At 49.1% G+C, this 25,723-nt stretch overlaps 1 protein-coding gene across 1 annotated transcript in view; it reads right to left on the minus strand.

Annotated features, from left to right (window-relative positions):
* The window catches only part of HTT (huntingtin), a 125,824-nt gene that overhangs the window by 64,018 nt on the left and 36,083 nt on the right, over window positions 1-25,723 (minus strand). The window contains exons 9-24 of the mRNA XM_052641713.1: window positions 23,025-23,229; window positions 21,842-21,889; window positions 18,558-18,638; window positions 16,490-16,851; window positions 13,526-13,649; window positions 12,738-12,856; window positions 10,864-10,975; window positions 10,469-10,606; window positions 9,491-9,649; window positions 9,297-9,394; window positions 8,142-8,281; window positions 7,145-7,208; window positions 6,820-6,920; window positions 4,338-4,484; window positions 2,445-2,565; window positions 934-1,010 (exon numbers count right to left, since the gene is read on the minus strand). Of these exons, the coding sequence (XP_052497673.1) occupies window positions 934-1,010; window positions 2,445-2,565; window positions 4,338-4,484; window positions 6,820-6,920; window positions 7,145-7,208; window positions 8,142-8,281; window positions 9,297-9,394; window positions 9,491-9,649; window positions 10,469-10,606; window positions 10,864-10,975; window positions 12,738-12,856; window positions 13,526-13,649; window positions 16,490-16,851; window positions 18,558-18,638; window positions 21,842-21,889; window positions 23,025-23,229 (2,096 nt within the window). The remainder of the gene's footprint in view (window positions 1-933; window positions 1,011-2,444; window positions 2,566-4,337; window positions 4,485-6,819; window positions 6,921-7,144; window positions 7,209-8,141; window positions 8,282-9,296; window positions 9,395-9,490; window positions 9,650-10,468; window positions 10,607-10,863; window positions 10,976-12,737; window positions 12,857-13,525; window positions 13,650-16,489; window positions 16,852-18,557; window positions 18,639-21,841; window positions 21,890-23,024; window positions 23,230-25,723) is intronic.

Below are 25,723 nucleotides of genomic sequence, written 5' to 3' on the forward strand. Positions count from 1 at the left end.
TTTTACTATTGCTAACTAGCATCTTTCTTGTAACCACAGGTCCATAAAAATCACCTGAGAAATGAAATCAGGGAGCGTATCTGATTGAAAGTATAAAGAATCTGCCTGCAATGCAGAAGATTCCTGGGTTGGGAAGATCCACTGAAGAAGGGATAGGATACCCACTCCAGTATTCTTGGGATTCCCTGGTGGCTCAGATAGTAAAGAATCTGCCTGCAATGTGGGAGACCTGGGTTTGATCTCTGGGTTGGGAAGATCCCCTGGAGAAGGGAAAGGCTACCCACTTCATTATTCTGGCCTAGAGAAGTACAGTCCATGGGGTCACAAAGAGTCAGACACAAATGAGTGACTTTCACTTCACTTCATTAGGGCCATCTACTGGAGGAAAATCCTTTTCATTTTTAAATGAGAACTGCTAATGTAAGGATCGAACCCTGGTCTCCTGCATTCTAGACAGACACTTTAACCTTTGAGCTACCAGGGGAGTCCAATGTAAGTATAGTAGTTCCTAAGTGACTCTTGTAACTGATCACGAGTTTACATGATAGATCACGTCTGATTTCAAACAAAGAAAGTTTCTGAATTTTTAATACAGTGAATAATTCTGGAGAGAATCAAGTCAATGAGAACACTCTTTTGCCCACATATGCAAATTCCCTTCAATGAGACGGCAAGTCACCCCCTCAGGTCCTCCACATGCTGGTGAGTGTGCATTTCACATCCAGAAGAGCCACACGAGGCTCCCTGCTCCCACGTCTCCTGTCCCTAGCCTCCAACACCACTGACCGGGAGAGGCAGGTATTCCGGATTCCGGTGGGTATTTCCCCAAAAGGTAACACTAATGAGAGGCTTCATGAGAGAAAACAAAAGGGTCCGTATAACCGTGTTTGTATCACAGGACTGTAGACAGTCACTTGCCAAGGAAATACATACCCACAGTGCCAACCTAAACTCCAGATGCAAACTGGGAAGGCAGTTGACAGCAGACACAGAGCTTCGCAGCATCCAAACTAAACAAGAAAGGAACGGTAAGATCACACTCAACACCAAAAGGGTTTATTACACTGACCCTCCTTTTATGCTTCATAAAACGTACGAACAAAGAAAACAAAATTGAGCTCTGTACCCAAGCACAGGACATCTGCCCTCCCACGGAACAAGTTCACACCTGAGAATTCAGATACAGCTGGAAAACCGAGATACAGGTTTAAGGAGGGCTGATGACATCCAGGGAGGAGAGGCCAGCAGGGAGGCACCTCCTCTTGTGGACTCGAGTCTTCCTGTGCCCTCCTCCGCCCCTCACCTGGAATCCCCTTCCCCTCTTCTCCGCTTCCCCCCGAGCCCCGCACCGGCCATTCCTGAGCTCAAGCTAATTAACGTGCATCTTCCCGACCAGACTGAAAGGACCACAGGGCAAGGGTTCTTCTTGATTTTACATCCCAAGCCTAGAACAGTGTCTGACATATGTAGGCCACAATAAAGACAAAATTTATAACATTCTGAACAAATCAAAGAAAGCCCAAACTACAGAGAGCCCAAACAGTATTTAGGTTTGAAAGGCACTTATACAGTATCAAGAGTCTAGTCACAATTGTCTGAGTTTTAACAACAGGAAAGCATTCCTTCTGTCACAGAAAATAAATGACAAGGTTTAAGCTGCTAAATCAGTGAACTGGCACCACTTTTCATGTTAACATTCTTTTTTCTGATTATGGAAATTACACGTGTTCATTTTAGAAAATATGTGTATCTTAAAAAGAATAACCATTCATAGTTCCAAAATTATTTTTAGTAATTTTCTGCCAATTATTTTCCTAAGTAAGAAATGTGTTTACGTGAACATCACTTTTAATAACCACGATACACAAGCACGGGTTTGTACTGTGCCTTTTTTCACTCAGTATTATCATCTAGAGGCTCACTCTGCAGATTGTCACAAATGCTCCAGGGCATCCTGCTAATAGGTGCATAAACACATCACCATCTATACAGAACTTAGTCATCCTCAGAATTTATTCAGTACAGGTGTCTTGGACATCAGAGTTCTTTGTACTTTCAGCATCATAAATAATGATACAGATAACCACACGACACAAAAATCTTCGTCAGTATTTCCAAGTTTTTTTCCCTCTTCATATATGTTATAAAGTCCTTGAGTCAATTATTTTAGAGATATTTTAAACTGCCGATACACTACCAATTTGGATTATGGTAGCTTTTCATTATTATTTCTTCCTAGATGGGCTGAATTTTTTTTTTTTTTACAATAAACATGTATTACTTTAATAACCTGAAAATAGTTGTTTCCATTTTCGTTGGAATAAACCAGGGTTGTTGTTAACAGAAGCCCACATGTAAGAGCCCTAATACACGTATCTTATCATGAAGAACAGACCACACAAAAGTACCGAAGATTAACTCGTCAGCCCAACCAAGAGACTTACTGTGAGTGCCCTCGTGGTCGACATGATCAGTTCATGAGAAACCGCTGCAATGACTCTCGAGAGGTTATTTTCCAGAGTGACATCCGTGATGCTTGGTAGCAGGTTATAGCCTCTATAAATTCTAACGAGAAAGATACAGAGAGACTTAAAATCTCCCGTTAAAGTTTATGACATTCTCGGAATTCAAATGGCATTTAAAATTTTAAGATTAAAGGCCGCAAGAGTTAAAGCGGTCTTGACTTTTCAAATTACAGGAAAACTAGAAACAAACGTGGTCATTATTCTACAAAGATGGATGAAATAACCCCTCCCTTCTCCAATGTCCAGCCACCCCAGAGGATCAACACACTCCCCAATACAGCCTTGGGTGCAACCTGCGTGCTGACCCAAAGCTGCCCCGTCTCTCAAGCTTTCAATTACATCCAATGGCAACCTACTCCTGATTCCAAACAGAACAGAGTCCTTTCCTACTACAAGCCTGTCACTTCTCCCATATCCCATTCACGGCACGCATGGATTCCAATCCCTCCTAGTAGTTACATACAAAGTCTAATTCCCCAACTACACAGAGGAAGCCCAGGCAGGGTGAGTGTCGATTCACCTCCGTTCCCCTCAGGTCTTGTCCACAGACACACCCAACGATACACACTAAGGAGAACACACTTGATCTCCTCACACAAACCCTGCGAGTACAGCGCACAGCCGGGATGTGTGCTTATCACGCAAGAACCAAGCCAAACAGAGCTGAACGTCTAGAGGACAGTCTGAGTTTGGACTGCAAAATTTTCACAGCTGTAGTTACTAATCAATTTTAATAAAATATACCTAGCTCTGTTGGCATCTAATGACATTTAGAAGATGCAACCTGTTGACTAAGTTACTTATCATAAGCTTGTCTAATTCCTGATAATGAAATATTCTTATACTGCTTCTGCTTATCTTAAAGGAACATTTATTCTGAATCTTTTCAAAGAGAGAAAATGTCAGTTTTGAGGTTAAAAAAAGGAAATTATCTAAGAAAAAAATTATTTCCATGTTTTTAAACAATCTTTGCATTAGAAGAGATATTGATTAAGGAAAAATAGCTTCAAAATTTGACAAGCTGAGTTTCAAACTCAGAACAAACTGTCACATGGACATTTTGGCTTCAAAAGTCATTTAGCCCAAGTATTTTTTAAAAATGCCACTCAGAAGAAACAATTATCACATAAAAGCTAATTTTTAAAATAACATTGAAAACACAGAGCATTCTTTAAAAGTATAATACTCTCATTATCGGTTATGCAGCCTTCCTGGCAAACTGAAATTTTAAAGAAAATTAGAACTTCATTAAAGCATTTCTGCTGATTACTTTTAGTCTATCCCATTCATCTGAGAATCAGAGAATGGGCTGTGTTTAGTCATTTGAAATTGTATTTAAAGACCTTCACAAAAAAATGTGAATAATTACTAATCACTTAACTAGTGGATAACCCTAAATAACACTCTTGACATTAGGATAACCCTAATGACACTCTTAAACAGCCTGCTAAAATTAATGCCTGCTAAAAATAACATGCCTGCTAAAAATAACAGCCTGCTAAAAATTAATGCTATGACATAACCATACTCTTAGATAACACAAAGAAAGTGAACATTTTAAGGACAAGATACAGCATTAGAGTCCTACAGGAAAATACAGCCGTCAGTCTGTGGCTCATAACAAACAAGTCATAAGACGTGTGATGTCACTGCTGCGTGGCTGCAGCAGAGCCTGAATAAAGAGGCTGGTGGGAAACCGGGAGAGAGAAGCATCCTATCGAAGGCAGCCCACCTGCTCAGACACCCTCGGTGAAGCTTTTTCTCTAGAAATGCAAGCTTCTGACGAGCGCCCACGCGCCTCGCTCGGCGTACCTGGTTGCAGCGCTGACGGAGAGGTGGGACGGAGGCTGCGGCTCGTGCATGAGGAGCGCCAGGTACACGCTGCTCTGGTCTCGCGCCACGGCCACCACCGGGTCAGCCTGTCCTCGGTCGCACTTGTAAAACAGCTTTGGGACGAGCCTAACATGAAAGTCAGGTTTATTTCCCTTAGAAAGTACGTGAAAACCCTTCTGACTGCCCCGCGCCCTGTGTCACCGTCAAGCCCGACAGCGCCTACCCACGGACACGTCCCCTGAGCGGCGGACTGGTCAGGCACGCCCCACGCCCCTGCTTGGACTTTCTTCTCGCCGTCACACAGTTACACACAGCTCTCTGCACACGATTAAATCCTCGGAGTTCAGAAGCCCTCCGAGCGCTCCTCTAATCGCCTCGATCAGCATCGGCAGGTGCAGGAGACTGCCCTGCGCAGGAGTCGCCGGGGCGGGCCCCTCCTCACTCCTGCGACATTCTCCGCAGGACCGCCCCCACACCCCCAGGGGCGGCGTCCCAGCTGAGGCCCTCCTGCATCTCAGGCCAACTCTGCAGTGGAGGCAGGGAGCACAGGGGCTCTGCACGAGCCCTCACACACCTCCGGGCGGGCCTGTAATTTCCAGACACAATCAACTGTTTTAAAACAGTGGTGTGCGAACCCCACTAGCTTTAGTTAAAGTCTCTTTCTTCCAGGAAGACCTGGTCATAAATACCATTTTTCCCTAAGGTTTAATAAATTACTGTCATTCACAGAAAATGGTAAAGACTCAAGATCTTTGGTCCAGCAAGTCATATAAAGCCAGTTAAGTCCCTGAAAAGGCACAGCTCACACGCAACCAAAGATAGGCACATGACCACACAGAAAACCCCTGGAGAAGGGCAAGGCTACCCACTCTGGTGTTCTGGCCTGGAGAACTCCATGGGCTGTGCAGTCCGTGGGCTCGCAAAGAGTCAGGCACCACGGAGTGACCTGCACACTGAAAACCAAAGGGCTATCCGCCAGAACACAACTGGTTTTCTTTGAGCAGTTTGAATACAAAGGTTTTTATATTTTTCCTGAGTTTTGTTTAGTAAACATGTTGTTATTTCTAAAACAAGATAAAAGTTATGTTAAAAAGAAATACCAATGATGGCCTAAAGCAACTGACACATAGTTAACGTTTTTTGAAATGCTTGCTTTGGTGAAAAGACTTGGGCACAATCCTACTCTTGTGGTGGGAGGACAGGCTGACCCACTTCTGGACAGTAACTTCACCGCCTGCTCAGTCGCTTCAGTCGTGGCCAACTCTTTGTGGCCCTGTGGACCACAGCCCGCCAGGCTCTTCCATCCATGCGATTCTCCAGTTAGGTACCAAAACCATAAAAACCCACTTGCCGGTATCTACCCCCGAGAAATGGAAACGGACGCCCACTCAAAGTCTTGGAGGCAAGAGTTGAAGCAGCATGATTCGTAACAGTCACAGAGTGAAGATAACCATACTGCTTGGTGACTGCGAATGGGCACAACAGAGCCTTGTGAAATGATGGGAATACTGTACAGCTGGGTCGTGGTGAAGGCTGCACAACTCTAAGTTTACCAAAAATCATTAACTGTGCACTTAAAATGGGTAAATTTTAAGTCATAAAAAAATTTTACTTCAATAAAGCTAAAAAAAAAAAAAGTTGCTTGGCTTAGTAACTCAACTTCCATGAATTAATTCTTAGAAATAAAAGTTATATGTAAACATTTATGCATTATACTAGTCACTAGGTAAACATTTATGTATAATACAAGTCACTGAACCATTATTCATTATTTAAATCAATAAAAACTTAGGATCCAACCAAATAATCCTTACAAAAAATTCTATCACAACCACACAGTGAAGAAGCGGCCACTAACTCCAAACTTCTTGTGAAGAGCCTTTCCAGCCTTTCTGCATCTCACACTGTATGAAACGCCATTCGCTTCAGGACAGAAGCATGAACACCACGGAACGGAGGGAGGCGCCCCAGACAAGGGCGGGGGTCACAGAGGCTCTGTTAGAAGAGTATTTCTCACAGGAAAACGCTCATGATTATTATGTGGAAATTAACAGAATAACAAAATTGCATGTACACTGTGTCCTAATTTTGAAAAAGAAACGTGTACAAAGGACATAAAGCAAACAAATGTTAACAGTGGTTATCTCCAGTGGGAGAACTAGTGACTAGTGACCTTAATTTTCTTCTTAGAGCTATTCTCCGTATTTCAAAAATCTGGCCCTCAAAGTCCATTACTTTTACAATATGAGGCTAGTACTTTATTGCTGTCTTAATTTTCATTTCAGGCTCTTGAGACAGTGAAAAATATGCTTTTTGATAGCTTAAGAGTCACCAAAAGTGAGCTCAAAGGATTTAGGGTTATGCCCTATGGCCTCCAAATTTTCGCCTCTCTCCCCACTGTCATGTTGTTTAGTACTTTAACCAAGAAAATGAAATAAGAGAGGAAATACTGGGCAAGTACCTCATCAACGAAGCTGCAGCAACGTGCCGCACCCTGGGGTCTTCATCTCCAAGCAGATGGATGACAACGTTACTGAGTACCCGCTCTTGCAGTTTTAAACGCTTTGGAAAGAAACATGATAAAAACACGTATGATCTCTGTATTTAAATGAATTTTAGATCAGGTATCTTGGAAAGCCGGTAAAGAAGAACTCAACATCACTAACCCTAAAGTCACACATATGATCACAAGCTTCATAATAAAACGGATTCCTAGAAATCCCACACTAATGGGAAAGTGTACTCCTAGAAGTTAAATCACGGCCTCCCAGAAATGAAGGGCTTACCCCTGTATAGTGATGGGCCCCTCTGTGCAGGCTTTCTGCTTTGGCCTCCAGAAAGCTCACCAACCTAACACAAAAGAACATATATCACGGTGAATAATTCAGCTACTGAACAAAGCCGCGCGGATGGCCTGCATGGCACACAGAGGAGGACGGCCAGGCCAGGGCCGCAGGTGGGAGCCCGGGGAGGCTCTGAGGCAGCCCCATGCTACACGGCAGGAAGATGTCTGCTTCCAACAAGGAGAACACACACTCCTCCCGACTCCAGACTCAGAAAGTGCTCTGTATTTTTCTTCTAAGCGACTATACACACCTGGTGTTTTGAAAGACTCCAGGTGCCCTACAGAACTAGCTCAAACGCCTCAGGTGGCGGGAGGGCAGACCGTGGGGAGGGGGCTGAGGCTCTGGCGCCCTCAGAGACCAGCAGGTCCCCCCCGCCACCACTCGGGGTCCCATCTGTGAGATGCAGTGGGAAGCAGCCCTGACTTCACAGACGTGCTCTAAGGCTGAAGACAATGACCCACAGAGGGCACCCAGCCCAGCCTGGCACACAACCAGCCTTCTACAAACGGGGGCTTAAAAAAAACCCCACGAACTCAGACAAAAAAGAAAATTTCCCATCTAAAAGAAAGCATAGAAAGAAAACATGGGGAATCATGCTTTCTCAGAAAATGATAAACTGCAAGGCATCAGAAGTCATTCTTTAATTGTGACAATACCAATCCGCCGTCTGACCGAGGCTCAGTACAGCGTGGCGTGCACTCGTTTCAACAGGCCCAAGTGACACAAGCATCATTGTTCTAGAAGCCTGAGCTCTTTCACTCACGCTGTGCAGAACACTTGAATGACTAAGACTACCAGAAAACTCCACTCCTCTGCCTGGACGTAAAAACTCAGAGGAGAGGGGCAGACAGAGAGGGACACGGGTCACTACCTGCAGCTGGGCACTGGGCCGCCCAGCGCCGTTCAAGCCTGACCCAGCAGGCCCCGCCTCACCCACCTGAAGTCGATCTCTGCCACCGTCTCCAGAAGCTCCGTCCGCACCAGCCAGTAGGAGCTGCTCCGCAGGGCCAGCAGGTCGGTGATGAGCTGCAGCCCCCACGCACTGTAGCTGCTGCTGCAGAGGCTCATGACACAGAGCTGGAAGGCAGGCGGCGGGTGGGCCTCTGCAGACCCCAGGCGCACCCCGCCCCGTGCCCGCTGCAGCCCCTAGACAGCGGCCTCGCTCAGGAACACCGGCCACACACACGCACCGCAGTCCCCTCGAGGGGGAGCACCAGCGTGCCGCCGCACGGGGCCCGGCCCTCTCCCCCGCCACCGCGCACGTGCCGCCCCTGCTGGACCCCCGTCCGCCCCAGGCCCAGCACCACGACCCAGGGCCCACGCCCTGCCCGACAGGGCCCGGCTCTCTCCCCCGACACCAGGCACGCGCCACCCCTGCTTGACCCCCGACTGCCCCAGGCCCAGCACCACGACCCGGAGCCTGCACCCTGCCGGACGGGACCCGGCACCGGGCCGCCCCAGCGCGCACACGGTGGCTCCGCACACAGACTGCTGAGTGCTGCTGACTGACTCCCTTCTGCCCCAGCAGACACACAAACTGACCAACATCTGGCGAACATCTGGGACCAGGGAGCAAGTCTGGCCGAGCTGTGACACTTGAAAGGGGGACATGAATCTGACAATGGTAGGGTTTGGGGTTTGATTTTTACTGCTTAACATGGACTGTTGTTGGGCCAGTTGTAAGTTATGAACCAGCTGATAGAACATTTCAACATGCTACCTCATAAAGGCCTGGGGCCGTCCCACCACCAACACCACAGCGATTAAATAACCCCAGTGCCTCACTTTGTGCATTCAAGGGGCCTGAAAGAGCTGCTGCGTTTTAAATAAACAAGTTTCACGCTTAATATGAGCAAGACAGAGATACCCTTTAGGAAAAGTGTATTTCAAACAAATATTCTGAGATTTAAACCAAAGTCTATTAAACCTTGACTCTGCTGGCACTGTTTTCCTTCTAAGGCTGAGAGATAGATACATAGATGTTAATTACTGTTGCAAAAGGAAATACTTAATATTAAGCTTAACTTATCATTGTTAACATTGGTAAAATTTCCACTAATCAAAGAAATGATGTCACAACCCTCATGCTCACCCTCACAGCAGCACAAGCCAACTTGCAAGTAACCGAGGATTCGTCCTTCAAAGTTTTCTGCAGCAGGGGAATGCAGTCCGCCAGAGAAAATGTATTTCCTGCCCGGAAGAGCAAGCACAGACGCCTTCGTGTGAACCTGAACACGAGAAGGCCATCCAGGGGGACGATGCCACAAGCTGAAAGCTGGTGGTTACCTGTCCGGGCTCTGACGGCGCCCATCCAGCCCGCCACATGGAAGCGGCACCGGCCAAGGACGGAGCAGACGAGGGTCCCACACAGGATGGCTGTGGCTCCCCGGACCTGCGGGTCCCCGTGGTCGATGTAGTTCACGACGTCTGACACGTACTGCTCCTCTGCGGAGAGAGATGGCCTGGCCACTGTACAGGTCCCTACCGTCAACTTTCTAACTCAGGGCAAAGGCTGAATTCTCAGGAAAGAAAAAGAAGGGCAAGGGAGCGATGCTAATCTAGAAAAGACTCTACTGTAACAACCATCAGTGGTAAAAAACATTCCGGATTTAAAGACCCTATATTGATCACATCCCTGACACCGCTTCAACACAACAGAGTTTCTGGGTTATAATTCCAGGTTAAGATTTTGCTTCAAGAAAATGACTAGAGAGCCTCAAAGTTGTCCGCATTTATTATCTAATGTAACTTCAAAAGCACGAGTTTGTCCCCTCACCCAAGGAAAGGGAGGAGAGAGAGAGAGCAGGTGGGAGGGTAACTTTAGCAGAGCAGTCTTCCATCAGTCACCCCACCCAAGGAGACGCCCCAGGACGTGCACCAAGGAAGATTGGCCGGTGCCGCCCAGCTCATCTCAGCCCCCGCCAGCTCTGAGTGTCAATGTCTGGTCTGGCTGGTGTGACCCGAAGCAATTTTGATTACACACAATTTGTGCTTTTGCTAAAACCCAGTAGGTATGTTAATCAGCTCTTACATTCCCAGACCTCTACAGCTCTCCTCTGTGTTTCAACTAAACGCCGCATCTGTAGGGCATCCAACAAGCCAAAAGCGCGACAACCGGTGCGCCTTACGGAGCGCTACCGCACAGCTCAGATGCTGCAGACTCACTCAGGAAGCTTGGTGCTCTAAAACTAAAGCAGTCAGAGCTGGAAACAGTTTTCAAACCAGGGACAAACATGAGGAACGAGACACAAAGTGTGAACGTACCAGGGAATTCCACGGTGTCAAGAGGCGCTCTGTAGAGTTTGCTGAAGAAAGACTCAGGATGAAGGGCCACGGCGGCTCCAACGCAGCTGAGGGCCAGCGCCTTCACGCTGACCCGCACGTCCCTGTCCGGAACCAAGGCTGCAAACAAGTCCGCGCGGCCACCATCAGCGTCACAGCGGCAAACCTTCAGCTTCCAAACAGACAGAGCCAGACCCACGGAACCAGCCTCGCCCAGCCTCCTTGCTCCTCCCTGTCAGTCAGTGAGAACCAAAGCCCGTCTCCAGCTTCTGCTCTGGCTGCTGCAACAGCTCAAAGCTGGTGACCAAGGCGACCTAAACTTTAGGTGAAACCTAGAGTCACTCCCTTCAGCTCTGCACCTGCTCTTTGATGCTCACCATTCTTTTCCCCTGTGAGCAGAAACGAAGCGGACAAAAGGCGGACGCAATGGACAAGAGGGGCGGAATCCTCGTCAGTGGACTGGCCAATGTCGCCTTTGACCCGCCAGGGCTGTAAAGAGAAACCAACACTTACTGTCTTATAATCATGGAACCTACACGCTGATTCCTTAGTTCACCCAACAAAGAATTCCAGAGCAGCAACTGTGCCAGCAGCTTGGCATTCAGAGACGTGCTCGACCTCACAGGCCACGGTAGGGCAGGATCAGACCCCTGGGGGGAATCCTGACAGGGGGCCCCTAGGGCTGGAGCCAAATGAGCCCAGCAGGCAGGGAGCACGCCGCACAGGCAGAGGGAAGCGCCCAGGGACGCCCAAAGCTGTGAGGGGAGGGCCATTCCACAAGGAGCGGCCGGGATCCAGACAGTGACTGGGCATCCACGGAGGGACTAAGTGTGAAGCACTACTTCTTGTCCTTGAGGAATTTAAAATTAACTGGGAGTACAGGACACTTACAGGGGAAAGGCAAACGACACAGAGATGATACTGACATAGCTCAATGGACAGCTGGGCAACAACTGAAAAAATCAAACAGCCCGAGTTAAAAATGGGCAAAGGACCTCAACAGACAGTTCCCCAAAGAAGATACGTGAATGGCTAATTAACTCATGCAAAGATACTCCACGTCGCTAATCATTAGGGGAGATGCAGGTCAGAAACCACACTGATACACCACCGCACACCCAGTGTGATGGCCACTCTCAAAAAAAGAAAAAAAGGAAAGAAGTGTTGGCGAAGATGCAGAGAAACAGTGCTGGTGCACCGCGGGAGGGAGTGTGAGCTGGAGCGGCAGGGACTTCCCGGGGTTAAGACTCCGCACTTCCAACGCAGAGGCCGCAGGTTCAATCCCTAGTCAAGGAACTGAGACCCCCACATGCCACACAGCGCAGAAAGTAAACAGAGACGAGGCGGTGCCGCTGCTGCGGCAGGCAGTGTAGGCCTCCTCAAAACATGAGAGGCAGAAGTGCCACGCAGCCCAGCAACCCCACTGCTGGGGCAGGACCCCCAAGAGATGAAATCAGGGTCCTGAAGAGGTATTTGTACACTCGCTGATAGCAGCAGTATTTACAACAGACAGAAGGCGGCAGTCACCCTACTGTCCATCAACAGAGGAAGAGAAAAGTGAAACGTAGTAAACACGTGTACCAAAATACCACTCCGTCTCACAGCGGAGGGGATTCTGACACCTGCTATAACACGGATGCCTCTGAGGACACAGGAGGACAAATACTGTGTGATTCCACTTACGAGAGGCCCCCAGAGTAGTCAGATCCAAAGAGACAGAAAGCAGAATGATGGGTGAGAGGGGCCAGAAGGAGGGACGGATGGGAGTCAGTGTCGCGTGGAGACAGAGTTTCAGTCTGGGAAGACCAAACGGTCCTGTGAACATACGGTCAGGATGGCTGCACAGCATGGGCATGAGATGCCACTCGACTGAGCCTTCAGAGGGGCTGCGATGGTGAACTGCACGAGCATCCACCACGGTAAGTGAACAGATGATTCAGTGGAATGAGACCAAGAAACGCTGCCAGGCCACACACGACCATCAGATGGATGGTCCAGGAAGTCACGTGCAGCCCACTTGGTACCGACAGGTGTGTCCGGGAAGGACTCCCAAGAGGGCAGAACTGCGGGCAGTCCTCAAGGACGCGCCCACACCTCGAGAGGCAGACAGCAGAGCGGACTCGACGTCGACATGCGAAGGGGAAAGAGCTGAGCAAAGGTGCAGCCACGGAAAGCCAGGAGCGCGCAGACACAGCACGCTCAAACACTCAGCCCGCGGGGCGCGGCGCGGCCTCAGGCCCCGGCGTCTCACCTTGCTCTCTGGATCTCCTGGTTCGGCAGCTTCCTCTCTTGAGACAAACTTATCCACACTGCTGTCAGAGGCCTGCCTGCTGTGGCCCATGCTTTTCAACAAATGTGCTTGTTGAAGGGCTTCAAAATCAAAGAGAGAGACTCAGTCAATCGACAAGTTTCCAATTAAAACACAAATACACATATCGACACAAAGTCAATACAAAAGTTCAGGACTCATCATCAAGAATGGATGATAATTTCTCAGCTGATTTTCTCATTTGCTATTTACAAGTCAGGAAACAGACACCAGAAGACCTCTTGGAAGCTAAGACGTGAGAGGTCAGGGTTGAAAACAAGGCGGCTTGGTAGGACAGTAAGGCCCCTCCGTGCGAGCTTTCCAGCCACAAACTTCCCAAGGTGTGGACACGTGTTCACGTTCCAACCATGAAGGCCAGTCCACGTGTGCGGGGTGCGTCGCCACACGTGTGCACCCTCTACACAGTGGCTGCTGTTGTTCAGGCGCTCAGTCATGTCCGATTCTCTGCAACCCCATGGACTGCAGCACGCCAGGCTTCCCTGTCCTTCACCATCTCCCAGAGCTGGCTCAAACTCATGTCCATTGGGTCTCTATTTCAAGTCCAGGAAAAAGTACGAGAAGTATTATAAACCTATTACAGTACAGTCCTTACATGGCCGATCATGTTAGTTGGATACCTGGGCCCACTTTGCTGGACTTAGGAACAAAATCTCGGAATGGAGCTCAGTTGCGTGTCGGGGACTTACGTCCACCGCCCGAAGTCAACGTACCGATGGAAGAGCTTCTGAAAGCCTCTGCGTCTTCGTCAGGAAGAATGGCGGTAGCGTCCTCGTCCTCGTCCTGCATCTGCCCCGCCGGCATCCCTGGGTACTGGCTGTCAGCGCCATCTAACACCTGGACGCGCAAGAGGGGCTGTGAGTGTTCTGAAGTGCCACCCCCAAGGGGCACACCCTCCAAGGTGGAAAGGCAAAGGCAAAGCCCCGTAAGCAACGTGGACCACATTGTACACACCCACAGGAAGGTCATTTCCTCAAAGGCACACGGGTGCAGGCGTGAACAGTACCGAGAGCTTACTGATGGCACGTTACCATGCTATGGAAAGCTTTTGTGATTCCAAAAATGCCAAAGAAATCCCAATCTGGACATTTCTCTTTTTTGATTACAAAAAGACAAAAAGTCCAAGCAAAAACCTCTGTGTTCACAAGCAAGTGAAAAATGAGGAAAAGTCTTTTAAAAAAAAGTCTAACAATAGGTTACCCCCTGAACTGCTAGGACTGACCCAACTAAGTGTGGGGCACAGTATTTCATATATCTAGCCACACACACGGGTGGTGATTTCATACTGCCAAATTTCTCACATCCACTTGAAATCCCCTGTAATTTACCTGAAAAACTGTTAGCAGATTATTACTGAAATAAATTCTGCATCATTAAAAGTATTTTCCCTTCAATTAAAATTAAAAAAACAAAACTGAGCTATTAATACATGAGCAAAAACAATCAAGAAAGAAATAAATTTCCTCCACTCTCCAGATAACTTAAAAAAACAAACACCCCACACAGGCTAAAATCAGAAGTTCTATCGTAATAAAAGACAACATTTTCTGAAAATCCCAGTACAGCCCCGGCCGGCGTGAAAGCACCCCCACATATTACGTCCCTTATCCCACAAGCCTCACAGCATTAAGCACCATCACCAGCTTCATTCTGTGGGTAAGGAGACAGGGGCAGCAAGGGCCGCAGCTGTGGAGGCTGCCCAGGTCCTGAGCAGCTGAGCCAGAGCTCTCACCAGGCTGGGCTCCCCGAAGGCCACGCCCCAAATTACCACACTGGACGGTCTCGTGAGGAAATCCTGGCCCCTACAGCTGGCTCTTTTCTCTGTGGCACTTACTGCAACCTGACTGTGTGTTTATTTACCTGCCGATGACTGGCTTATGATCTGCCCTACCCAGACGTGCACACACTCTAGTACGGAGGAAGGGAAACGTGGCCCATCACCAGTTTTTGTAAATAAAGTTTTATTGGGACACAGCCACGCTCATTCCTTCACATACTGTCTGTGGCTGCTCTGGCCCTTCAACAGCGGAGATGAGTGTGCAACACCAGCCCGATGGCTCACAGAGCCAAGGAGGTTTACTCTCCGGCCCTCAGCGTAGAGTCTGAGGGCTCGCGCTCTGAAACGCCAGCTCCGTGACAGCGGTCCTGTGCGTGTACCCTCTGCTTCATCCCCCGTGTGTAGAGCAATCCCTGGAGCCTAACAGGTGCTCAGCGCGTGTGTTCAGCAAGCAACTCGGACTGAATAAAAGACGTGGGAGCACCTCATAAAGCAGAGAGAACTCTGCAGGGGTGAGGAACGCCCAGGGGAGACGTTTAGCTCCCTGCAGGCCAGAGCCCGGCCCCACTGCACACGGCTGCGGCAGCAGCTCCAGACAGGATGCTCGCACGACTTCCCGTGGTCGTTCTGTCCAATGTCTAGAGAACCCGTCCAGAAAGCATCACCTACACAAAGGCAAGACAGGCTTCCCTGGTAGCTCAGGGGTAAAGACTGCACCTGCCACTGCCAGAGTCATGGGTTCCATCCCTGATCGGGGAAGATCCCACGTGCTGAGGAAGGCGAATCCCGAGAGCCGCAGCTACCAAGCCTGTGCCCTGGAGCCCCAGAGCCCGAGCTCCAAAGCAAGAGAGCAGTCCCTGCTCCCCACGGCGAGAGAAAAGCCTGCAGCAACAAAGGCCCGGCACGGCCAGTAGATAGATAAAGGTTAAAACAAAAAAACAGGCAAGACGCAAGCTGGCGCAGTAAACCGCCGACAGAAACTCCCTCCGCTCACTTAACGAGCTGCTGGGCGCAGCACTCTCCCAGCCTCCCCTTCTCCCTGCCTACTGGTCAGTACTCGTCACCCTTTCCTGACTTCAAATCATTTCCCACATCCCAGTTATCAGAGTCATTTCCCACAATCCAGTTACCCTATCTTCTGCTAGGTCTTCTGGGTCTTCTAGCTAAAAACCCCAGTGGTGAGCCCATTCCTCCACCCGAGCCAGTGGAAACCAACTGGGCCGTCAGAAACCACGTCCACGTGACAAGTGGACAGCTGCCAGTGCTTCGTGATGTGTTTCTCAAAGCTTCTGCATTCACTCCAGTTTAAGAAAAAAATCTTAATAAATAGAACACATTCAGTAGTAGTGAAACAATTGCCAGTAGAAATTGTTTAAATAAAATTGGGCTGTAAAGCTCAGTTTATGCCTGTACCAAACTTCAGACCACTCTGGAGGGCTTCGTGTCCACTAACTCAGAGACGAGAGGTGCTTAGAGACACGTTCTGTAAGATGGACTATGTGGTCAAGGTTCTTGAAAAGTCAGACAGTGTTAAAGCAATGCACAGTATTACCGTCATTAATCACACTGCATTAAGACTGCAGATCTGTTAATAACAGGCTCATTAAGGATCTTCACAATAATGACTTACCTTGTGCCCCAAAAGGCACTAAACATCCAAATGCACTCCCTCGCACTCATCAGCTAGCCTAACTTCTGGCTCCATGTCCAGCACAAAGGACACCTGCCGCCTCCTCCGGGGAAGGTCTCCGATGGGGCTGAGCTGCGACAGGAGCTGAGCTGGAGCCCTCTACACGCTATTCACGGGCCAGATGGGTGGAACAACCAGGCAGGAGGATCCTGCTCTGGGCCCAGGGAAGGCCCCTCTGCAGAAATCGGGTCGCCCCCTCTGACCACTTACAATTTCAGAACTGTCGGAAGGGGTCACGGCTGAATCGGGCCCCTCGGTGGTGGTCTGGGAGCTGTCGCTGATGGGCGAGGAGGCCTGGGTCCCATCGTTCAGGTCCATGGCGGGGTCGGAAGGGACGGCGCTCATCTGGCTGGAGCTGTGGCTCAGGATGTCCTCCTCATCCCCGTCGGTGGCGGCGCTCGTCAAGTCACAGGCAGCCAGATCCACCGAGTCCGTCTGAAGCGTGTGCTGTGACCGGGGCTGCTCGGTGATGATGTCATGACCCGCAGAGTCGGCCGCTGAGCTGGCGGAGCCAGGGGTGGAGACCCCGGAAGAGGCAGCCAGCTCACCTCCGGCCTCACCCTTGGCTGAGGCTGCAGACAGAGGAACATTCCCTCCTCAAAGGGTGAGCGAGAGCAGGCAACGGGGGACCGAATATGTCCAGAATGCCCCAAACTCACTGTCAGCACCTGTTTTAACTGTGAAACTTCCTCAATACAGTGAAAACATGAACTAGCCAATTTCAAAAGTAAGACAAACAGTGCGCCCTTCAAACATTTTGACTGGATTACTGACCTTTTCCTCTATCACTATGTTGGTAAAATAAGGACCACAAGTAGATATTTTTAAATGCTATGAATATTCCCGAGTGGCATTTCACCGCCAGCTCTCAAGTTTGACAAGTGACATTTGTCAAACCACCTCCAGCTCTCAAGCTGCTGCTCCGTCCTGAGTACGGAGCGGCATGGAGACTCTGGTGATTCCCTGGCAGCCAGGCTGGAGTACAGGCGGGGCGCTCACAAGAGCCTGGAGCTCGGAGCAAGCGGCGCTCCGGAAGGTGGGCTTTCCATCTCCCCAGATCCCGTTCAAGACTCCTCAGCCAGGCCCACTCCCCCGCAGCATCAAGTTTCACATCTCCCCAGTCAGAAACCCCACCCTACGCAAGCACCCACGTCACTCCTGGAGGCCACGGGTCAGTGAGCACTCGGGCACATGGATAACTGTAGTTTTTTTTTAATGTTTTAAGTTTATTTTTGTGATTTAAAAAATCTACCCACTCCAGTACTCTTGGGCTTCCCTGGTGGCTCAGCTGGTCAAGAATCCGCCTGCAATGTGGAAGACCTGGGTTTAATCTCTGGGTTGGGAAGATTTCCCTGGAGGAGGGCATGGCAACCCACTCCAGTATTCTTGTCTAGAGAATCCCCATGGACAGGCTCCTCTGTCCATGGGGTTCTATCTTATAGAATAAACCAGTAAATAAATAATCACCACTGAGAAGTATTCAGACTTTCTTTCCCTGCATTTCAGCCTTATTTTCAGTTATCTAAAAACAGTCATTTGGCTAGGGTTATACAGACCCAACCACTCTCGAATGCTCTTCACCTTCTCCGTCTGTCCCTGCGGTCTGTCACGCTGACTGCTTTGTGGACAGTGAAACCCCTGCGCCCCCAGGAGAACCCTGCTTGACTGCATCTGTGCTCATCTGCAACACTGGCCGGTAATTTTGCTGTGACTGTAGCTTTGTCTGGTTTCAGTTTCAGGGGGATGGTGGCTTCACAGAATGAGTTTGGAAGTGTTCCTTCCTCCGCAATTTTTGGGAACACTTTCAGAAGGATGGGTGTCAACACTTCTCTAAATGTTTGGGAGAATTCAGCTATGAAGCCATCTGATCATGGACTTTGCTGGTTGAAAGCTATTACTGATTCAATGTCAATACTGATAACTGGTCTGTTATTTTCCATTTCTTCCTGGTTCAGATCCTCAGACAATTTTTAATCCCATTTTCCTCCTCACAACCCATGCAATTCATGAGATACTTTACCCACCATTCCCATCTCAAAAAGACTGACACCCAGGGAGTATGAACCTAATTTTAAAACAGCTTGAAAATAGCATGTATTTGATATAGGAAAATATCCTATATAGGAAAATAGCAAATATTTGATCCAAGAACACACACAGGCAGTGCTTCAAAGTGAACACTATGAAAGAAGACTCAAGCTGGCTTCACAGCTGCCTCCGAGGAGCACGACCCACTGAGGTGGAGGGGGTCAGCGGAGAGGAGCAAGGGGCTCACTACCTGAGAAGGCGGGGCTGCTGCCCTCCGACCTGGACTCCGAGTCATCTTCCAAGGGTGCCGCTTCTCCAAAGAGCACTTTCCCTAGGGAAGGACACAGCAGAGTCCAGAGTGTGCTGAAGGAACAGCTTGGAAGAGCAGACAGACGTGCACTCCAAGAGGAAGCGCACGGCACACCCGACCCTGCTCTCAGCTGCCACCACACCCGCGTGCCTCAGACCTCTAGAGCGCCGACACAGAACGCAGGGCTGCCCTGCTCAGAGCGCTGTCACCATCAATGGACCTGCGTGCGAGACAGCTGAGAGCAACGATGCTCAACCTGCACCACAGACATTTTAACAATTAATATTAGTTGGCTTCAGACTATTGTCAATGTTAAATCATTTATTTACTATTTAATCTTAAAAATGTCAAGTTATAGCTAGAACCCATTCTATTAGCCGCCAGGATATTCATGTCATATCTCCAAGAAAAAGTCACTTTTATTATCTTTTAACCTGGTGGATTTCTACTGCTGATAACCAGTACTCAAGTACTGCATGATCTGGGAGGATGGACTAGTATTTCATCTTTAGCAAAATTCTAAAAATACATTTTACAGTTAACGGTTTCCAAATTATAATATGGAAAAAAGAAAACAACAGTCTTAACGTGATTTAAGTGGGATCATTAAATCCTTATGGTTACTTTACATATAAATGTCATTAAATGACACTATCATAATAATTACTGGCAAGTTCCAATTTCTAACTTCACTCCTCTTCAAAGATTAAGTCACAGGTGTGATACTTCCATAAATCTACACTGATATGACTTTAAAGCCCTCCTCCCATCCAGGAAAAAGCAAAGGAAACTCAAGATCTAGATGAAACTAACACAGCAACTTGGCTTATCTACTAAATAACACAGCCCTTTATCACAGAACAAGTGATTTACCTTGAGAAAGCAAGTAACACTCCAACCTATGGATTCAGAGTTAACGAAAGCAGCCTCCGTCCTTGGAAACAGCACTCTGCAAGCCTGTTCCAAGGAGCTCCCCCCACCCTCACCCCGATCTGACACCCAACAGCTCTGTCTCTCTCTCTCACATACTGGCAGATTTCACCTGAAAAGAAGGATCTTGCAGCTACGGCAGAAAAGTATGCCACCTGCAGCTCTAAAGGACAACAGCAACACACTCAAAAATGACAAAGAGCCTGAGCACAAATTCCACATTCCAGCCCTCAAAAGACATCTCAACCTCAACCTGCCATGGCCTCATCGTCAGAAAGAGACCAAGAGGCAAGGCGAGACAAGGCAGTGCCAGGGAAATCCACACGCCTGAGGCCTCCTCCCAGGCCAAGGGGGGAAACACGCCTGAAGCCTCCTCCCGGGCCAAGGGGGGAAACACGCCTGAAGCCTCCTCCCGGGCCAAGGGAAGAAACACACCTGAAGCCTCCTCCCGGGCCAAGGGAAGAAACACGCCTGAAGCCTCCTCCCGGGCCAAGGGAAGAAACACGCCTGAAGCCTCCTCCCGGGCCAAGGGGGGAAACACGCCTGAAGCCTCCTCCCGGGCCAAGGGGGGAAACACACCTGAAGCCTTCTCCCGGGCCAAGGGGGGAAACACGCCTGAAGTCTCCTCCCGGGCCAAGGGAAGAAACATGCCTGAAGTCTCCTCCCAGGCCAAGGGAAGAAACATGCCTGAAGCCTCCTCCCAGGCCAAGGAGGGAAACACGCCTGAAGTCTTCTCCCAGGCCAAGGGAAGAAACATGCCTGAAGTCTCCTCCCAGGCCAAGGGAAGAAACATGCCTGAAGTCTCCTCCCAGGCCAAGGGGGGAAACACGCCTGAAGTCTCCTCCCAGGCCAAGGGGGGAAACATGCCTGAAGTCTCCTCCCAGGCCAAGGGAAGAAACACGCCTGAAGCCTCCTCCCAGGCCAAGGGGAGAAACACGCCTGAAGTCTTCTCCCAGGCCAAGGGGGGAAACATGCCTGAAGCCTCCTCCCAGGCCAAGGAGGGAAACACACCTAAGTCTTCTCCCAGGCCAAGGGGAAAAACACGAGCTTTCGACAGAAGTCTTTCAGCTTTCAAGAAATCTCAGGGTTTTCCCCAAAATCTCAAACTTGAAAGGATCCCACACCATGATGATCTGTGCACGCATGCGTGCAAAGCCGCTTCAAACGTGTCTGACTCCATGTGACCCCATGCACTGTAGCACACCAGGCTCCTCTGTCCACGGGGTTTCTCCAGGCAAGAATACTGGAGTGGAGTGCCATTTCCTTCTCCATATGATGACCCAAATATTGTTAACTCCAAGTATTCTAGGAAACGTTTACCTAATCCAGCCAGGACTAAAATATTATTCCTATTAAGATCCCATTCAACACTACAAATAATATTAGGCATTAGGCTGTCTCAATTAAACACTCAAGACACGAAACAGACTAGCATGTTATGTTATATGTAAAAAATTAGCTTTTATATGTCAATTTAAAAAAAAGAAGTCTTTTAGGATTTCAAAATAGAAAACAGCAATAGTTTCCTATGGAAATCTAGAGCAGAGGAAGAAAATAATTGGTGCTGTAAGTACTGATGTGTACCAAAACTTTCAGACCGTATCAGAAGAACTTTGATTAAAAATGATTATATCAGAAAACGTGGGTATGTACAAAGGTAAATATGGCTGGAAAATGACAACCAGGCCCAAATTAACCAAATAACTAACCAAACATTATCCCTGACTAATACCAAACAAGTTCCTTTGGGATGATGAGCTGCCTTTACAAACAGAAAACCCACAGGAGCAGGAGTCGGCAACTAAATAAAGCTGTGCTGGAAGGCAGCTGCGCCTGTTAGCCTTGCATCATTCGTGCCTACCTTCCTGCCACAGGACAGAGCTGAAGCCCTGCAAAAAAAGGGCTCTAAGGGCACCACCTGGCCCTTCACAGAAAACGTTTGCTGATCCCTCACCTAAAGCGTGAGAAATTTATGACAGGGAATTCCCTGGAGGTCCGGTGCTGAGCACTCAGTACTCTCACTGCCGGGCCTGGGATCAACCCCTGGTCCCAGAAGTCACATGGTGTGCACCCCACCCCCCAAAAAGAGAGAAATTTAAGATAAACCAATTCTGATCCACAAGTAACTTTCTGAAGCCACCCAACAGAACTATTCGGGCCTGGTTATCAGATTTCAGCTGCATTTATACACACCATCACCTTGCTGAGAAGAGGCACAGGCATAGCCAACTGCATCAGAGAAATACTGAAAAAGCAGCAAGATTCAAAACAACAATCATTTCTGAAATAATCACCTTTTTGTTTTCTTGAAAGGACAGGGCTGCATGAAGAACCCCCTCCAGCTGTAAGTCACAGAAAATGACAGGTTAAAGTACAGTCCCAAGCGGCTGAAATCCAGAAAAAATTAGAAAATCTTCAAGCTTGATTCAACTTTAGAAAACACATGAACGTTATTTCCACAGGTGGTGCTTAACCACCATCCTGTAACATAAAAACTGCATAACTTTAATGTCAATAACTTGAAAATTACATTAGCACTCAAAAATACAGTTCTAAAGATATGACCTAAAATGTCGAAAGAGCTCAAAGTGCATTTAAAAGCCAAACTAAAAACATTAGAAAACCCAGATGATTTGGTCAACCAATAATCAAATCAACATTTTCATTAGACACAGTCATTAGAAATTAGATCACTGGACAGCAACCATTTGTCAGGCATGCACCCACAGAGGAAGGACAGCTCAGGACAAAGCCCAGTGGACTGGCACAGCAAGAGATCCTCCATGGGGCTCAGGCAGACACTGTGCCCACACGAGGCCGCAGGCAGGAGCTGCAGCCTCCCTGGTCAGTACTGACGGTGAAGGCCACCTTGCCCACACTGCGTCAAGCAGACCCCATGCGCAGGGCCTGGTGCGGCCGGTCCGCAGAGGCCCAGAAGCCTCCGCTGCACCAGACCCGGTCCAGAGGCTGCCACTCAGGGAAAAGTCAGGGACCCCTGACTTCCAGCTCCCTGGTGGCCAGTCCGAGTCAAGCAGGGGGGTCTACAGCAGCAGCGTGTGGCGGGGTCAGGGCCGTGTGGTGCCCAACAGCACAGGGAGAAAGAGCAAAGCGGGGGAGGAGGGGCCGGGGGCTGCCTAGAACCAGGTGGGACTGCAGAGCAGGGCCCAGAGGGCAGCAAAGGCCTCGAGGGCCCCAGGAAGACCCCAGGAGCTGTCGCGGGCAAACAGAGCCAGTGCTGTTGCTCCCCGACAGATGAACTGCCACGTGGAGGCAGCCGAGGCCGGGTCAGGAGGCCAGGCGTCCGTGCTGGCCTCACCTCACCCGCCCGCACCACCCCCGTTCCTGGGTGCAGGAGGAAGGACGACACCTGTGTCACGAGCGACTGAGCCGCCCGTGGCTCACCAGCAACGCGCGAGTTTCAGGAGAGGGCTGAGTCACGGCAGAGTGGACTCTGGGGTGGCCGTCCGAACGCCCTACCTATCAGCTCGACGATGCTCCCGCTCCGACTGCGGCCCCCGGGCTCGTCCTTGGCGGCCGCGAGCTGCCGGACGCCGCCCGCCGTGGTCAGCGCGCGCAGGAGCTCGGGCGGCGGGGTTCGGAGGAGCTGCTGCAGCAGCTCCAGGGCCCCGGTCACGACGTTGTGGTCCTGGTGTTGGGTGTAGTGCAAGGTCAGCTCGTACACCTAGAAACAGGAGCACCGCGTCACCGCCAGCCATGGCCCTGACGGTGTGTGCCAGGCTCCAGGCTCTCGGCTTTTGTCTTCTGCTGTGAGAATGTGTGCCTTCTCCCCCCAAACACATCTCTCTCTCTTCTACCAGCTGATTCGCTTCCATGGTTTTCTAAAGTCCCGGGACTGTTTCACGGTTGTATTAATTCCTTAAAAATAAGCAGAGCACTCCCACAAGAGGAGAAGCCTGGTAACAGAGAGCTCCCTCTCCCTACACTGGGGACCAGGAAAGGAGAGTCAAGTCCCACACACACCGCGCGCACAGCTCCTCAGACACACAAGCCAAGCAAGCAGCAGTGGCCACAGAAACCGAGAAAGGGCTTCCAGAGCTTTTAGAGGCACCGCACCACTCTACGCGAGCAGAGTGGACTTATCCCTTTCTTCTTCATTAGAGGCGCCAGATAATACACAGCGTGCCCAGTTAAATGCAAATTTCAGATAAATAATTCCGAAGTGTAACTGTGAGCCGTGCGACTTCCAGCCTACTTACACAACAAGGTTACTGGTGACTTACCTGAAATTCAAGTAGCCAGTGCTCTCTATTTTTATTTGCTAAGTTGGGCAGCCCAATCTGTGATATCACAGAAGTAATACATATTTTTTATAACAACAGTATAGCAGTGTATAAGGTAAGTCTCAAAGGTGGCTACTTTGAATCATGCGATGTCTCTGCTTCTTCTGATGGGCACCTCCCAAGTTGAGGTCACACGTCTGTGACCCACAGTCCAGGGCAAACCTGGCCCAGCAGCTTCTCTGCACACAGCTTTCCTGGAACACAGCTGTGCACATACTGTCTGTGGTTGCTCTCCTGCTACGAGCTGGGGAGTTGGCTCATGACCCCGTGCCCTGTGTAATCAGCTCACAAGCTTAAGCTGGGATTTCTGGCCTGTCTGCTCTGAGCAAAGACTCTCCTGGCTTCTTAGTCCGAGGACAGAGGAAACACATACCCTGCGCTCCCTGACCTCACCTGCCTCCTCCCAAATTCTGAGGCATAGTCAGCGCTCTCGTGTTATTAAGGGCTGCATTACACACTAAGATATAACTTCTTAAATCACTTGTGCTTTGCCTAGATGTTGAGTCTAAATACTGAATTAAAAAACCAGTATGTACCTCAAAATGTGCACATTAACCTCATTCATGAAGAACTGATGCTTCTGAACTGTGGTGCTGGAGAAGACTCTTGAGAGTCGCCTGGACACGGGAGAGATCAAACCAGTCCATCCTCAAGGAAATCAGTCCTGAATATTCATTGGTAGGACTAATGCTGAAGCTCCAATACTTTGCCCACCTGATGCAAAGAGCTGACTCATTAGAAAAGACCCTGATCTGAGAAAGACGGAAGGCAGGAGAAGGGGACGACAGAGGACAAGATGGTTGGACGGCATCACCGACTCGATGGACACAAGTGAGCAAACTCCAGGAGACAGTGAAGGACAGGGAAGCCTGGCGTGCTGCAGTCCATGGGGTCGAAAAGAGTCGGACACGACTGAGCAACTAAACATCATTCACTGCAAAGCCTATTAATGTGACCGGACCCAAGAAGAAAGAACTGTTTCACTATCACTAGTCCTGTGGGAGGCCTGGCGTGCTGCGATTCATGGGGTCGCAAAGAGTCGGACACGACTGAGCAACTGAACTGAACTGAGTCCTGTATCACTTGAAAGAGAATGCCCCAAGGATAACAGTTAAGTGAGTTCTCTTTTATTATAGTCTCACACTTGCTTAAAATCAGTCAACAATTTGCTCCAACACTGGGTAACAGTTTTCTCTGCTGTACCTTCCTGGTTTTCCACACACACACACACACACACACACACACACACACACACCCTCACACACACACACACCTCCCCTTGTTCAGTCATGACAATGGCCGCAGGGAGCTCTTTAGACCTCCTGTCTCTATAAAGAATCTGAACGGCCCACTGCACATGGCCACCTCAGAACGGCTCCCACCACATTCGTGGTTAGCTGTGTTTCCCAGGTCTCAGGGCTTCAGGGTTTTTGCATTTGTTTCTCATTTTGCTAGAATGCATCTTCAAATAATTTTTTTTAAAGCATACACAAAAAGAAAAAAAGTGTACATTAAAAGCAAAATGAATTCTTGCATATCTAGAAATATCTGTGTTTTGCCCAGACTTGCTTAACAGTTTAGTCAGGCCCAGGATTAAATTCTATTTAAATATACCTAGCCAAACTACATTAGTTAAGTTGAAGTTCTTAACCAAAATAATTTAATTCAAAATGGCCATTAGTCAAAAGAATACAGATTAGGTATGTTTGAGAGAGAATCTCACCTAGCTTGCTAATGTGACAAGGCGCCATAGCGTTTAATCACCTTGAAGAAACGTAGCTATTAAGGAAGTCGGCAATTAATGAAACACCACCCCCCACAGCGCTTCCCTCGGCCTCCCAGGACTGCTGTTCTAGTTCAGCAGTTTTCTGCACA

The sequence above is a fragment of the Budorcas taxicolor genome, chromosome 6 (assembly GCF_023091745.1).
Source record: "Budorcas taxicolor isolate Tak-1 chromosome 6, Takin1.1, whole genome shotgun sequence".
Taxonomy (NCBI): domain Eukaryota; kingdom Metazoa; phylum Chordata; class Mammalia; order Artiodactyla; family Bovidae; genus Budorcas; species Budorcas taxicolor.